Source organism: Cornus florida, unplaced genomic scaffold, assembly GCF_030987335.1.
Source record: "Cornus florida cultivar Cherokee Brave unplaced genomic scaffold, ASM3098733v1 CherokeeBrave_3.0.0_Hap2_Chr05, whole genome shotgun sequence".
Taxonomy (NCBI): domain Eukaryota; kingdom Viridiplantae; phylum Streptophyta; class Magnoliopsida; order Cornales; family Cornaceae; genus Cornus; species Cornus florida.
This window is the reverse complement of record NW_026775575.1, coordinates 75136476-75152949: the sequence shown is the minus strand read 5'-3', so window position 1 is coordinate 75152949 and position 16474 is coordinate 75136476. Positions and strand designations below refer to the sequence as shown.

Genomic DNA, 16474 nt, shown 5'->3' with positions numbered 1-16474 from the left:
AGAAAATAAGAAGTTTTATTAATATTAGAAGTTTCTCTTAAGGTCTTTATTGATTTTTTAAAGAGCTTAGTGGGGGCATGTTTATAAATACTAAAATTTGAGTACAAAAAATATAAATAAAATAAAATTTCACTGGGGACCTATTTAAAAATATCAAAATTTAAGTATATATAAAAAATACAGATAAGATAGTGGACCATTGACCCTCTGGTTTCGAGAAAATTTGTTTGTTTCTTTTTTTAGTAGTAGTTTCTTTTCTAAAATAACAAAATTAGAACAGACCTATTTTCCTTTTTCAGTTATTTATTGTTGGCGCCAAATAAATAAATAAATAATACGAACGAACCTATTTTGACAAATTAATTATTTTGGAAGTTGTGGGAATGTTTGCAGTTTGCAAGGAATTTTTGTTTCGCAAGGACTACACGAGACATCTATAACTTTCTAGGGTTTAAAAAAACGGAATTCTTGTTTGGAAAGAGGCTGTTTCTCCAATGTAGATTTTTGGGTTTTGGAAGATTTGCACAGTTTTTGGGGTTCAACATTTGGTTGTGAACCTGTACTGTGAACAATGCCTCCTCTCTGTTGAGCAAATTCGTGCTTGTGTTGGCTCTATCTGTACTTAGTGTCTATAGAAGCCATGACAAGTCCCAAATTCTAGGATCTTTTGCTTACATTTGTGATCAACTCGTATTAATTCATGGGTTAGTGTCGATTTTGTATTTACTTGATAAAATATCTAACCAATGTTACAAATCGTTTATCTTATTTTATTATACGCATTTCATGACAGGAGAGTGTTATAAGCACTGTATCAAATCTTATTAAATATTTTTGACACCTAATGTTATCTATATTGGATTTTGTTAGACCACTTAGGGTCCCTAGCCCTAGCCCGACGATCTCCTAGGGTTTTGGGTTACTATAGAACAAAGTAATTTCTTGAATTAAGCTCTCAACATTTGAAAAGTTATTTGACTAATCTTAATTAGACATGCCACATTTGGGAGACTGTGTCTGGTTCTTAAGCTTAGTCTTAATCTTTTGATATTTAATTAATCAGTGCACTGGTTTATGTGTGAAATGATCGAACTAATGAACTTGACGGGACACTCCAAGACACTCACAAATGGATAATCTCTAACAAACAAACACCAAACAGCCCACTAGCCCAGTGAAGCTTCCACTAGCATTATAACCTATCTATGCCTCTAATGTCCCACTTATAAGTTGTCAAGAATTGTCCAATTCATCCTAGTTGTCCCACAAAAGGTCCCTTCACCATTATGTCATCTTTTTATATGCATGCAATACATATATATATATATATAGAGAGAGAGAGAGAGAGAGAGAGGAGGGAGAATTTGTGGGCTGTCATTTTGTTCATTAAGCCATCTAATCAAACTATATATCAATCAAAATGCTTGATTAAGCAATTGTCTTTTACTTTTTTTAATGTGCTTTTTCCTGTAAGAAGTCAATAACAAATGTCCTTGCTGATTTCTTGCGCTATGTTGTCTATGAATCACTTTAGGACAAATGAAGAAACAAACTTGTAATTATAATTAAAATAAAAAATATAAGGAACTTATATTGACGTTCCAATAATGTAGTTGACACTTTAAAATAAAATTACAAATAAAACCCTATGTACACTATACATGTGATTGTCATTATATGAAGAATATTTCATTAAGGTACTCGATTAGAGTATCTGAATACTTTGTTGGGACGTCAATATCGAGCGCCTAAAAATAAACTTGTTAACATTCCATCTGGGTGACAAGATGGAGTCGATTGATAAATGTTTATACAATCGGAGGTCTTTCACTTTTCCAATTGAGGGACTGTTTGGTACACCATTAATTATCATGAAAAAAAAAAGGCGTTCTAAGGGGACACCATAAAATTGGATTCAATAATGATGTGATAGAATTCATAACCAAACGGGTCTTTGTTCCAACCACCGTGTTGATTCGGTTGAAGAGAATCTTTTTCAGATCCATATCATGTCATAAATGACTCAAATGAGAAGGCCTAGTAAGATTTAACAGAAATAAATGAAATTGATAAATCATAATAATTTAAGACTTTTAACAGCATGGAAATGCATTTCATTTCCTCTCCATGGAGCTTATCAAGAGGGGATTGCTGTACAATCGGAGCTTTTCCAAGAGAGGGACTGTTTGGTACACCATTAATTGTCACGAAAATGGGATTCTAAAGGGATACCATTAAACTTGGGATTCAATAATGATATGATAGAATTTATGATTCCCCAATCTTCCCTGACATTGACTTCTACCTTATCATCTGACTATACGCCACGTTGCTGCAACTTGCAAATCCATCATCATTCTTTTCTTTTCAATTTTTTTCTCACGTGTTGCAAATTAAGGCTGCGTCTCAATATTGTCCATCATAAACAATTTTGATGAGAAAAAAATAATGATCATACCAAGGTTTATAATTACGGTATTCGTCGTGATTGCGGTATAACGAATTCGAACAAATACGAAGATATATTGCGGTGTAACGAATTCGAACAAATACGAAGTTATATAACAGTATCTGACATTTGAAAAGAGATTATGAAACTATAGACACAACAAATCATAGATCAAACCATAAAATATAAAAACAACGGCCTGATTTTCTTCAACTATTTCATTTTGTGAACAAACTCAAATTTATGATTTGATTATGAATCCAGGGATCCAAAAAAAACCCTAGAAGCCATCAATGCAATGGAAATAATCACAGATAACATTAAATTCATCAGGAATAAAAGAAAAAAAAAAAAGTTATAACTTTGTTATATTCATAGGTTTAAAATAGTATGATTTTTAATTTTTGATTTGCAGGTTTATTTTGTTTTGGTTGATTGTTTATGGCTGTCAATTATACCACGCCAGCGTTGCAACCATGTATAATTTCTAGATGAGAAGAAGTGGGAACAAAAAAGGTGCAAAATGAAAAAGGAGATAGAAATAACAAAAGTATAAAGAAAAGGTTCAAAAGTTAGAGAAATTATAAGTTATAACGTTTGCAACGTTATATAACTGACGACCACAAACAATCCACTAAAACAAATGAATTAACTTTTTGGTTGTATTGTAGGTCCAGTGTTACTTTGATGGATTATTTATGGCCGTAAAATCTTATGTATCTAACTATTTTATATAATTGATTGAGGAATGATATCATCGTAAAGTCATTAAATATGATAATATAATCATAACCTCTCTTAAGCACATCATTTTTGTTCAAACTATCCAACTAATCTAAATAAAAACTAGTTCAACACTTCGAGTAATTAAGGTTATGTATGATTCCAGAAATGCCCTTGTAGCAATGAGATGAGAAATCAAAATGATAACAGACAAATGAGGCAGTCAAAGGATGTATGATCTATGATTTGTACTTTGGGGAAAGTATCTACTTCTCAATGAGGGAATACTATTTTCTTTTGCTTTTTCAGCTTTAAATCTCCCTTCTTGAGCCAACCCTCTCCTCTTGTCACTCAAAACGATTTTCAAGCTTTTATTTTGGGGGCTTTTTGTCTTTGGAATGAGCTTTGTTCTTATTCATTTTCATTGCCATCATCTGCCAAAAGATATAGAAGCATATTTCAAAGCATCTCTGGTTCTTGTGTACTTCATCATACTGCTTCTTCTGTAGACACAGCAATTCATGTAATGTTCTCCAATATGTTTAGATATATATGTATATATATATATATGTATGTATCTACATGTATGTATGGTAGGTGTGCATATAATTTTGAAACCTATAGCACGAGTGATGGAACATGGACATAGGTGACCATGGATGGATCAAAACATCTTTTTAGCTCTCGGATAGATTAAGCTAAAAAGTATGATAAAATAAAAATAAAAAAATCATTTAGTTTACTAAGTGGTAGGAATTTTGGTGATGAAGTCAGTTGCTTTTACACTATTTTTGTGTACAATGGAGAATTAGAAGGATTTGAGAAATTATTAATTGGATATCCGGGATACCGATAATGTAGTAACTCGACCAATGGTAAGTTATTACTCAATTTCTCTCAAAATAGTTGTAATGGGATTCCAATTCAACATCTTTTGAGTGAGATTTTGAGAAGAGTTGCTCTTCAGAGAGCACGGTACGATGAAAGTTGTAAGCTGTGTTCGAGGGAGTTATTGTTTATCATTGGCATCTATGGTAGAATCAGTCAGGGGACCTGAGAGACAGTGGTTTACCCTGTGTCGAATGTCAGTGGTTCGAGTCCGCTTATCTCCAACTTGTGAACTTAGCCGATACAAAGCTATATGATAGCATCCAATTTTTTCGATTCAGCGGTTCAATCTATGATAAATTGTGAGTCACCGTTCTCAAAACAGACAATTACATAACATAATTTTGGAACGGGAGAAATATTTTTTATCGGCGAAAATATGAGTGTTTATTGACAGATTTTTCTACGTACATTGTAGGTGCCCTGGAATACCCAACAATTTTTTGGAGAGGTAAGGGACAAAATTAATGTATGCTTAAGGAAAATAGTGAATGTTTCCTTGATATCATTTGGTTGAGTTATGATACAGAGTTTAACAATTGGACAACTCCTAACAATTTTGCATGTCGAATCGTCGAAGTTGTCTCATTGTCCGACTGTATATTATTTTTCTATTTGATTCAGAGGAAATGATAGAAGAAGGAACAGAGTGTCTTCTGCATGCTTGAAGACACTATAGTACATCAGGAACCCTAGTGCATGTCTTCCAATTGCCACTAGTCAAGGCATCAATGAAATATAGTTTTGAGTAGTTTTTATATGATGCCAATCAGAAGCACTTCCGCTAGTCACTATATTTCTATTCTTGTTATTGTCTCCAACTAGAACTTCAATTTTGAATCCAAATGGTACTTACAGTACCTTCCTTTTTCTTTCTTTTCGGGTTTTTTTTTTTTTTCAGTTTTCTTTTTCATATTGAATCATAGGACCATTCTGTTCTACTTCGATGTTTGGGACCTGTTTCCTGTTGAAGGTGCAAAGAATATTTGTCCAGCAGGAAAGAAAAATAATAAATAAAAAAAAAAAAGAAAAGAAAATGGACTAATAAGTCAACTTTGATGCAAAGCTTTGCAGTTTTCAAGTTCCAAGGACAGTGACGATTGGAAATTTTTCATTTTTTTTTTTGCCTTTTTTTTCCTTTCACCAAACAATTTCTGATACCCATTTGTTAATTTCGTTGACCCGGAGATAGAAGTTGTCACTGTCTTTCTCGCCTTTCATTCTCAGAGCCAGAGCCTTCATCACCCTACATGTTGCCCATCACTTCATAAGGCCTGTCTTTTTCATTATAATTAATATCCATTCAACCCAAAACTACCAACTTTATAATGGGATTCTTGATTTTTAATGTGTGCGCGTCTGTGTGAGATACTATCATGAGTTTCATAAGGTGAGGGAGTTCTTTGCCAATGCATGACTTGTCTTTTCCCCATGTCCCTCTTATCTTAGATATGAACCCTGCACCTTTCCATAGGAGAACACAGAGAAAGCATGTTCAATTAATTTCTATTATTTTTTCAATATATCAAAGGAGCTTAAAGAGAATCCAAACTTCCCCTTTTAGGCACTATTTATCGCCTGAGGGGAGGTGGTTAACACTTATACGTGTGACATCTCCTAACCGTGTAAACACGCTTTCAAAAGTGAACACCGAGAGGAGAGCAAGTCAACAAGAATGTTGGATCCAAGAAAGAGTGATTGTGACGTCCCACATCACCACTGGCGAGAGAGAGATTGTTGAGACTTATATGTGTGAACAACTCCTATGTAGACAATACCTACACGGTGTGGGCGCGTCACGACAATTTAGGAGCCACATAAGTCTATTATGTGTTCATGTCAAAACACACACGCAGAGACACAGAAAAAGATATAAAAGGAGAATACTGGCCTGCACATTGAATGATATGTTTTGTGTGTGTATATAGGTCGACCAAAACATGCAACGCACCAGGACAGAATGTTGATCTTCATTGAAAATATCCACAACTATATAGAAAGCGACACAACAACTTCCAATTGTATCAACATACTACAATGAAAAGAATAATAATACCCTAAACTCCTGCAGTCCAAGTGGGACTATTTTTCTTTTTCACAATCGCTTACATGGTCAAAATATCTTCCTCACCTAACATCCAACTCATCTCAAGCGAGATCCTACGGATGTCCAAAGCATTGTTTTCTTCATGACGGAAAATGCTCGTGCCAACGGACCTGCTGCCTACCATATGAGCTGGGCAAGGGTGTGATTTTTCATCCTACAAAATGAGTAAATCCACTTTTAAAACCGAAAAAGATGACTAATTTATTTATAAAATAATTCCTTGTTTGATATTGCAGTATCTATCTTCCATCTTGATGACATAACTTTAAAAATAAATATCGCAGAGAATTTAAATTGCAATGTCTAAAGAAGTCACAAGAAATCCTTCAGCAAGTTCAGACCGAATTTAACTTGATAAAACTGAGACGAGAACAAAATATGTAAAAGCAATCCAGAACCTACAGAGTCAAAAATGTATTATTGTCAGCTATTATGGTGCTGCAAAGCTAAGTGAGTGCTATTCATGTTTACTTGACAAAAGGCATTAATTCTACTTGTTAGCTAGCTTCATAGGCCGTGAATATCTAATTCTGATATCTGTAAGCACCATATAAAGCGAGAATCTTCTTATCCCCCATCAATTATTAATTTGAACACCTCCTAGTGTGTCTCAAAATCGTCACCACAAAGAATGATTCAAGCTCAATCAAGATAGTGGTTGCTATACCCAAAGCCTATATGGTTTTTGCTACATGTTTAGCTATAATTGTATAGATTCTGAATTGGTGAAGTAGAAAATACAGGTCCACTATAAAGCCTCAACACAATGAATCGAGTGTCCATAATGCAAGTCACCATCATAAATTAATTTCTGATGAATGGTTTATGAAGTATTTGCAGTTCTTCAACTTTTCAACAGTTATCTCAACTCCAATGCTAACCTAATTTTCGATTTGCCTGCTGTCCATCACATAATATTCTCACAGCATTCCATGCCCCTATAAGTACTGAACTGCAATATCAAGATAAATTAGCTACTTCTCTTCATATTTCATCACTTATTGTGCTGATTCTATCTAAGAACCAACACATCATGTTTTTAAGTCTTATCAATGACAAAACAAATAACCAACAGAAGGGATGGCTGTGATAGGTGGATGGCTAATATTAAACTTTGTCACGCCTCATAAGCATGAAATTCAGAAAGTACGGAGAAAGAACCACAAGGCCAATCCCAATTTGTTCCAAAGCTTTGTTCAGATAGAAAAGCCAACGCTACTTATTCTGCTTTCTACACCTTAGAATTAATTATACAAGGAATAGAAAGAGAAAAAATTCTTTTTAGAAAGCTATCTGCATCTTAGAATTAATTATCTGAATTTTGCAGTGACTGAATAAAAGGAACAAAGAATTTAGATTTCACAAGAGAGAATCTTAAAAAAATGACAATGATGTTATATTGCACAAAAAAAAAAAAAAAAAAAAAAATTACAGATTATATCATCTTAATTATTTCTAGCTAGGTACATGATCTTAACACTAGCGAGCCAACTTAATGCTATCCAACCAGTGCAATCCCTCACATTCATTTTTCTCCCAACAGCAACAGTAAAGACCATAATTTCACTTCTGTAAACGATGGCTCTGACCATGCTCTTGCAACAACCTCAGCTGGATTTGCGAGGCAAAACTAGGGACCATATCTGCAATATATTGAACATGAGATGGTTTCCAAAGGAGGAGTGGGACTTGAGTTGGTTGAGGTAAAGGACACGGGATGTAACTGGTGGCGTTATCAACGGTGAAATTAAGGAATTTGTCAAGCTTGAGAGTTCAAGCTCTTGGCTCATGATGACACTCAGGGCTTCGGCACGCTAGAATGGTGTGCCTTTGTGAATGAGCTTGCTGTCTGGTTAACAATGGTTCTGGAGGTACTTTCAGGCAAGGATTAGTTGGGCCAAAAAAATCAGAGTCAGGGAGGTAAACTGGGCTGGTACCAAGCATATAGGTTGGATAAGGGTGGTTCACGATACCTTTATTACCCTTACACTTGATTTAACCCAAAGAAAAAGCACACAATATATTGCGGGCCCTAAGTATATTGAATACTTGATCAAAAGGTTCGAGCACAGGGTGCCCAGCAAGCACTTCCTTTTTCATTTTCCCTTCTTTTTTCTTCTTTTTCTATTTTTATTTTTATTTGAAAATTTGAGGTTCACTAAGGAAGTCATATATGGCAGTTTGAGAATACTAATAAAATAATATGACAATGAAACTCATTAATTAGATGGAATCGACGACACACAAAAGAAAGTTCTTTAATTAGACAACCAAGACGCATGTAAGAAAATTCTTAGTTCAACTTCCCACTGTTGGAGTCAACCTCTAAGGGATTTTCACAATGAACGTGTGGATGTATGTTCGGAGGAAAATAAAAAAAATAAAAATTAGTAAATATGAATATGAAAGATCTGATTTACCAAAAATAATAAAAAAGAAAACAAAAGATCTGCCTGCATTTAATAGCATAAAAATCTCCACAAATTATTATTCCCGAGGGACCACTATAATTGTTTCTATGGCATATTCCTTCACATGTTATCACATGACACATAGGAAATGAGGAAGTTGAAGAGACAAATAGGGACCATACTCCATAGTAATCTGAGGTGTAAGTATCGGGAAGAGGACCATATATCCAGGCTCACAACGAAAAGAATTTTTAAATACATAAACCTATGCACATTAGACCTGTCAATGGTTTGGATTTTGATCCGAATCCGATCCGATAACTCGGATATGGATTGAAAATTTAATTTGATAACCCGTTAACGATCCGAATCCGATAATCCATTAGCTAAACAAATCCGATATGAATTATAGTCAATCCGATCCGATAATAATCCGATCCAAAATAATATATTAACATATATAATATAACTTTATGATATATAATATTTTTATATTATAAAAATATTCTTATCATTATTTTCTCCTTTCCTCCTTCACTCTTTCTATTTTTTCTTATTCCCAAGTTTTTATTCTTTAACAAAGAGTAAAATACCTAATATTTATTTTTATATTTTATTTATCTTTATTTTTTTACTATTTTTATTCTCTTTTGACATTAATTTTTTTTAACAAAAAAATAAATAAAAATAATACACACACTTATCGGATCAGATATCCGCTTATTAACAAATTAGATATGGATCGATTCACATAATATCCTTCAGATTATCGGATTGGATCAATTATAGCCTTATCAGATTCGGATCGGTTCAGCACTGATCCAGTCCAAATTTGACCCATTTACAGGTCTAATGCACATAGTGGACCAAGCAAAAACTGTTATTGCAACCATCATTGTGGCTAAGAACAATGCCAATATATCAATCATCATCATCATAACCACATCAACTAATCTAATTCCCATTATATTTCTTAGCATAACTATCCACTATCATCGTGATACATTGGAACGGTTTTCCTCGTCCTGGTCTTTGAGCTCATCACCAGACACAAAAAACTACATTTCCAATCTCTCCTCCAACCTCTTGCCCTTGTATCCCCTACAATGGTAATAAGAATAATATATCTATATATATATATAGAGAGAGAGAGAGAGAGAGTTCAACTAAAGTAAACACTTTGTAGTGCACCAAACAAGGTGGAGGCCATTTCAACAGCGGTGGTATTAGAAGCAAAGACTAATACAGGAATGGAACTAGACATTTAAGGGTTGAACATAGGTGAAGATGCTAAAACTATCATTAGACAGAGATTTGCAGCTTCTTATGAAACCTGGTAAGCTGTTAACAGTTTTTGAAGAAAACTAGATTCCGTACCATATACTCTACATCTGGCTTCAGGGATCCACTCACCAAAAAATCTCAAATACGTTACCTCATTGGATACATACAACAATATAAATCCTTGAGTGACTGCAAACTAGTTTGCAGTATTCAGCTTCCCTAAGAATTCGCAGTGTATGCTGAACTGCTCTAGTTAAAGCATTTGGCTACTATGAACCAAACTCCTGGGCCGTCCTGCTGCCAAGCAGATGAAGATGCCTTTACCTAATCAAGTCTGCTCTGCAGAGTTCATAAGGCCTCGCATACACTTTGGTTATATACCAGAAAAACACGATTTGTGTATACTCGATTCAAATTTCTGACCCTTGTACTGCATAATGCACATAGCTAGTGTTACAAGGGGGATTTGTCCCACATCGGATCCGGATGGGGAAGTGAATGGATCTATATGAGTTGGGCGTTAGCCCCACCTAATAGCTTAAGATTTTGGGTCGGATCGCGAAGCACCCAGCCATTACAGCTAGCCAATTTCACTTCAACTATACACCAATGACAATGTCCATGTAATAGAAATGCTCTTCCTTAAGATTAAGTCATGAAAAATGTTGGAGACAATTTTACTGGATTACTAAGACATAATGTTTGGACCTTGTGATGCATGAGATAAACAGATGTTTTACTTTCAATTATGTATCACAACTTTGGAGTGAGTGCATATATATTATCAGTCACAGAAGCACGTGCAGAGTGTATGGAAAGAGATAACATCAAAGTTATGAATTGTACATAACATTAATCAGTATACAAAAACTTCTTCTTCTCTTACCTTAATGTGGAACAACAGGTGGAAGAAACTCAACCTATCATGACACGCTTTCTCCCTCTTTGTCTCACTGTAATAAGTTATAAAAATAAATAAATAAATAAAGAGAGAGACAAATACAAGAAAATGATATATAGATAAAAGAGAAAGCTTCAATGTAAAAATAAAATTAAAATATAAGACAAACAATAACTTATAAGATAGAGGAGTCGCACCTTGAGCTAGCTTATTCAATGTTGATGACCATTGCTTTGAGGACTTCCTGTATGCAACAAGTATTTGATCCATCTGTGCAAGAACATAACCCAAAAGAACAATAATTTCACTTTTATAAGGCTCCATTATATTTATGAAAAAAAAATTTGGGTAAAGAATGCCATGTGTTGGAGAAAAATTCTTTTGATGACGATGCGGAAGATAATGTTATCACCCCAATGTTTAATTCAAGGAGACACACATTCATATGATAAGGATGAGAAGGAGCAGACTTAAGAATTTTATCTTGGGGGACCAAATTAGTAACATGAAAAATAGAACTTAAAAAGAAAATGTGATGTGTACTATATTTTTCTTTCAATAGAAGTCTTGGAATATGTTCTTAATATAAAATATATAATTTAAACATTGTTCGTGAATCAGAATATTTTATAATCTACTAAGCTCATATAATCTTACATCTTGGTGATTTCATCATAGATACACACAAAAATGGGCAAAAAGAATTAAATTTTTTGTAATCTATTATCCAGTCAAATATGACATGGATATGTACAAAATGAAAAAAAAAAAAAAAAAGAAACATTGATCAAATATCCACTGCCAAATTTGTACTCGGCGATCTTCTAGAGAAAGAAAAAACACCTGTTATTCAATCTAAATTGAAATTCTCAGCAATTAAAATTTTCAATGTTGACAACCAAGTAATTTGTTATAAAGTCATCCTCCATCTTGTTGAAAAGTTTGTATTAATAGTTTTCGTAGCTAGAAGAGCCCTTTCTGCAAGTAGAAGCAATAGCACATCATTTCATGATTGCAGGCTATTCAAATAAGTTGTAACATTGAACCTATAGTAGGAAAAACAATTGATGGGAAACCAATGAAAGCAAAAAAATTATAGTAATGCTATAAAATTGAAGGCTCAATAATACAAGTACAAAAGATCTTACGCAAATAAAATACTTTTAACCTTCAAAAAGGAGATATGAATAGTGCAAAAACTCAATTATCAGGGGCCCATGTTTTAATAACTCAAGAGTTGGAGATGAAACCAAATTAAGAAGTGTTGAAGAGGTTTTTGGTTTTTCTAAGGGGGTCCATCATTGAAAAACTCAATTATTTAATCGTGGGAAGGAGGGAGAAGGGGGGTGGTTTACAGATTTTTTTTTTTAAAAATGGGCAGCATTAAAGACATAATATATAGAGTTTTGACAAACTTTAGGGAGGTATGTAGATTCCACCCCCCCCCTCCCCGCGGGTGGGGGAGGTTGTTCCTTTGAAGTTCCGGTCCCGGGGATGAGTAGCTCATGCATTAATGTTGTAGTTACAATGTGATTTCAACTCATTGAAAAAAAAAAAAAAAAAGTATCTAATGCTCTATCTCTATCTGCTTGCCAAGAATTAATCAAAAGTGGAATAGTTGACTTACCACATTCCCACATGAAGAATGCATTGCAAGTAAAGCTCTTTCCAGTACATACAAATCAACTGCCTTATCTTCTGCAAGAGTTGAAGTGAAGCCCAAACCAAAGTCGATGAGTACCTGAGAGAAGAAAGAACCAGCTGTGATGCAGATTTATAAAAACATAAAACAAGTAGTCATACAGAATCAGAAAGATAGAACATCTGCAAACCGGAAAAGAACATAAAATAAAAAATAAAAATTGTCCCTAAAATATATAAATCAATAATATTTTTAATTAAAAATAAAACAAATAAATAAATAATATAATATGAAAATAAGACCCACCAACTGATTGCTATTATTTCGGACTAACATGTTTGATGTGGTCAAATCACCATGTATTAGGCCACCATCATGTAGTTTGCCTATTGCACCACCAATCTTCACTGCAATATCATCTATTTGTTCTTTAACAATGCCATGTGCTCCAGAGTCAAGGAATATGTCTTTGACAGAAGGACCCTCCACATATTCAAATGTTAGGGTATGCAACACAGGGTCAACAGCATAAATAATTGGAGTCAAAACCCCAAGTTTTCTAGCTTTTGTCATGCATCTAGCCTCCTGTTACAGATTTTGAATTATGAAAAGTCAAGCAAGCATCCAATACTGGATCATTACTCCATCGAGATAAATAATGTTGACAAGAAAGTTCATTTACCGCATTTAAGCGTTTGAGAGTAAGCTTTGAATCTAATGACGGATGCCTGTACTTCTTTGAGAAACGTTCCTTAACAACAGATCTCCTTCCCATAAAGGTTGACTCCAAAATTTTCTAAGAGAAAAAAGCAAAGAAATACAAAATTATAAGATAAACAGGATGGGTAGGTCAACTTGTATTCATTGCTGCATAGTAAACTGCAAAACCAGGCAATGGCTATGATTTGTCCCTATACGTATCCTGTATTGAAAATTTTATTACAATGATATAATTTTCATATCCTATCATCCTCAAAATATTTATAAAAATATAATAGAGATCAGTTGGTGACCAATGCTGCAATGCACAGATCATCAAAATGAGTTTAAAAGATCTGGAAACATTTTGTGGTTCTAGAACATGCCATTAAAAGAACAATTGTAACTTACAGCTTCAGCGCCTTGCTTCAGTAAAACTAAGGATCCAGATTTTCTGTCTTCCACGATCTCCATAAAGAATATTTTAGTAGTCTGATGTTGATCTAGGGTCTTTGTCTTAACTGCAAATATGTTGATAGATTTACCATGCAAGAGAAAGTAATAATCTAAACAAAAGATACAGAGGAGCTCTGACAAGTATAATTTATTCAGCCTCCCTTTCTGTTCTATAAAATTTTTGCATAAAAATAAAGTACGCAAGATATAGATGGACACTATTATCAGCCACAGTAGAATAAACCAGATACTGATAGGTGCTAATATTGGCCATACGAGGTCAGACTACATTTTGAAAGGCTCTCCTAGCTAATTCCTTTTCAGATGCATAACTAGAAAAATGATAATTTAATCCTCGAGCAGGTTCTTTTTTTTCAATGTCTTTCCCTTGTAGCCAATGAGATGCATAGTGAAGGAGTATGCTACGCAATAAGCATTGTTATCCTTTCAAATCATCATTGGTAAAAAAACACAAACATAGACAAAGGAATTATTCAACAATATATCACAATGTTTCTTGTTTGTAGAAAAGAAAGAATTAATACTTGGCCAACAAAAATTTCTACAATTGTCCATCCCCCATTCGTTGGCTGGTTAGCTTATCAATTCAGTTTTTTCTCCTTTTCCCTTTCTCGTTAAGTACTGTGTGCAAGTGTGTTTGGAGGAGGGAGCGATCAATTGATCATGGAATATTGCATCCACAAAACTGATTTGGAGGCTCATTCATTTCATCCGTAAGCAAAAAAGCTCACTAATGTCACACAGTGCACACTTCATCCAACAGCCTGATGACACAAACTATTTTTAGTGGACAGGCCGGTAGAGCTGAAGAAAGAAGACAAATAACAGGACATTCCCCAGTCACAAGCATTTTCGTTCAATAATTAGTTCATATAGAATGTTAAAAGTTTGACGACAACAATATATGATTAGTCATTGGCTATTAATAGAAACAGATACCTTGATGCAATTGCTTCTTTTCACAAATGCTTTTTTGAAAGTGAACATGGTAACATGAAAGGCATTGCAAATATGGCTATTAAAACTTTTCAGTAGAACAGAAACATGATATTCGATGTTAAAAATTCCGATAGGCATTTAGTTATTGCTGCACTGAAGCACATACAAAACTCATTCACCACAATTAACAATGCCCACGGTAAGAACTACAAAATCAATGCAGATGCTTCTTCAAGGAAAGAGAAAGAACTCCCATCCGCAATGGCTACACAGCTAAAAATTCTACTTTTTCAACAATCACTATCTACAATTTAAAATACCAAATCATCATCTACTCTAAAGTTGTATATCAGGATAATTCACACTGAGAAAAAATAAATAAAATAAATAAAAATAAAATCTTCCCAACCAATACAAGTAGTCACTGAACATTGACATTTTTTAAAGGCTCGTTCATATTGATAAAGTGGGTAACTATGTCACAAACAGTTGATTATCTGGGAAGTGCTCTCTACAGAATTGATGAATTCCCCCAATGCAACCACATAACTTCAAATGTACAATTTACCCAAATTACATCGTTATTCATTCAAACTTTTCATCAGCTTTCAAGTGCGCGTGTGGTTTTCTATATAATATATATACAGTCATATTGCATATGTAAAATATTCCAGAAACCAAAAGAAATACCAGAAACTGTAAAAGAGTCGCGAAAAGATAACTTGAATCCATGTGGGTGTGTGCCCCAAACAAGATCAAAACACTATTTTATGAAGTTGCGAAGAAAAATTAACAATAAAAATATACATGTGTATATATATGTGTGTGTATGTATATTGAGTTAGCGAGTGAAATGAAGAACAAGAATATATATGAGGGAAAGTGCAACCTTTGGTTTTAAGCTTTTGCGGCGTGTGTAAGAACGATAGCTTACAGAGCGGAGAAGATATTAGCACCCAGAAACAGGTCACTTAAATCAAATTGGGTACAGTATTTATTTATTTTTTTATTTTTTATTTTTTATTTTTAACGTAAGGCAAAACAATCAAATTGGGTATTTTTTTCTTCTTCACAAATTGGGTATTGCAAATCACATTTTAGGAGACATCCATGATACTGATATGTTTAAGCCTTTCAAAGTCGAAGGTAGAGACTACCGTTAAATATGACTGTCATATTTTGCCTAATTTAGTAACATCCTAAACTTGGCATGTGTCAATAAATTCGCTGTGTAGGTATTTTTCAAGCCGTTTTTGCTTTTGTTCGGCTAGATCTGCTCATGTTTGGCTTGTTTCCTGCCAGTATGGATGGATTTGTTGTTTTCTCTCCGGCTAGATCTCTAATGTATGTCCGTTTTAATTGTTCCCAACTTTGTCTCATCTTTACCATCTAATTTGATCTTATGCGGGTTTGGGCGGTTTTCCCGCTGTCAGAGATGTTGGACCTTTGGGTCTGTTCTGTTGCTATCATTCTCCCTTGAGCTTTTTACCTCTGTGCTGCCATTAATGGCTTGGTTTTTGTGCCTTTATAATGATAAAAAGAAGATAAAAAATTCAAGAGGACCACATACCAATACATGTAAGTCAAAAAAAACTAGGGGTGCAACTTGGGTTGGGCAACCCAAACCCAACCTGAGTCCAATCCGATTTTTTGTGGGCTTGGAAAATCATTTTTACGATTAGGGTTGAGCTTGGGTTGAAGAGTTAGCCAACCCGCCCTAATTCTAATATTATTTTCATATGTATATATATATATATACACATTATATATAATATTTAAACTATGATTACCTTTTTCCTTTTCAACTTGTATGTTAACATTTACCATAATTAATTTTATATGAATTTGTTTGTAATTTATTAAAAATTTACAAAATGTCTTTAAACTTTTTTTTATTTAAAAGTAATTTAATTTAAAACTAATTCAAGATCTTATTAAATTTTCAAAGATTAGC

General features: G+C 33.9%; 1 protein-coding gene across 2 annotated transcripts; it reads right to left on the bottom strand.

Moving 5' to 3' along the window:
* Positions 1 to 6013: 6013 nt before the first annotated feature.
* LOC132306898 (uncharacterized) lies at positions 6014 to 15614 on the bottom strand. Of its 2 annotated transcripts, none has more exons than XM_059804487.1 (8): positions 15410 to 15614; positions 13516 to 13625; positions 13088 to 13201; positions 12712 to 12990; positions 12391 to 12504; positions 10961 to 11033; positions 10749 to 10815; positions 6014 to 6321 (listed from the first exon to the last, which is right to left on the bottom strand). In XM_059804487.1, the coding sequence occupies exons 2-7, from the start codon at positions 13576 to 13578 to the stop codon at positions 10778 to 10780; spliced, it is 681 nt and encodes a 226-aa protein (XP_059660470.1). In that variant the 5' UTR covers positions 13579 to 13625; positions 15410 to 15614; the 3' UTR covers positions 6014 to 6321; positions 10749 to 10777. The 2 variants fall into 2 exon arrangements, with proteins under 2 accessions (XP_059660470.1, XP_059660471.1); XM_059804488.1 differs by lacking the exon at positions 15410 to 15614 and adding an exon at positions 15211 to 15400.
* Between the last annotated feature and the right edge of the window lie 860 nt (positions 15615 to 16474).

Coding starts and splice junctions, on each gene's coding strand:
- LOC132306898 (XM_059804487.1), bottom strand. CDS start 13,578: ATGGAGATCGTGGAAGACAGAAAATCTGGATCCTTAGTTTTACTGAAG. Junction 12,991..13,087: donor CTCTCAAACGCTTAAATGCG/GTAAATGAACTT, acceptor AATCTGTAACAG/GAGGCTAGATGCATGACAAA. Junction 12,505..12,711: donor GAAATAATAGCAATCAGTTG/GTGGGTCTTATT, acceptor TTCTTCTCTCAG/GTACTCATCGACTTTGGTTT.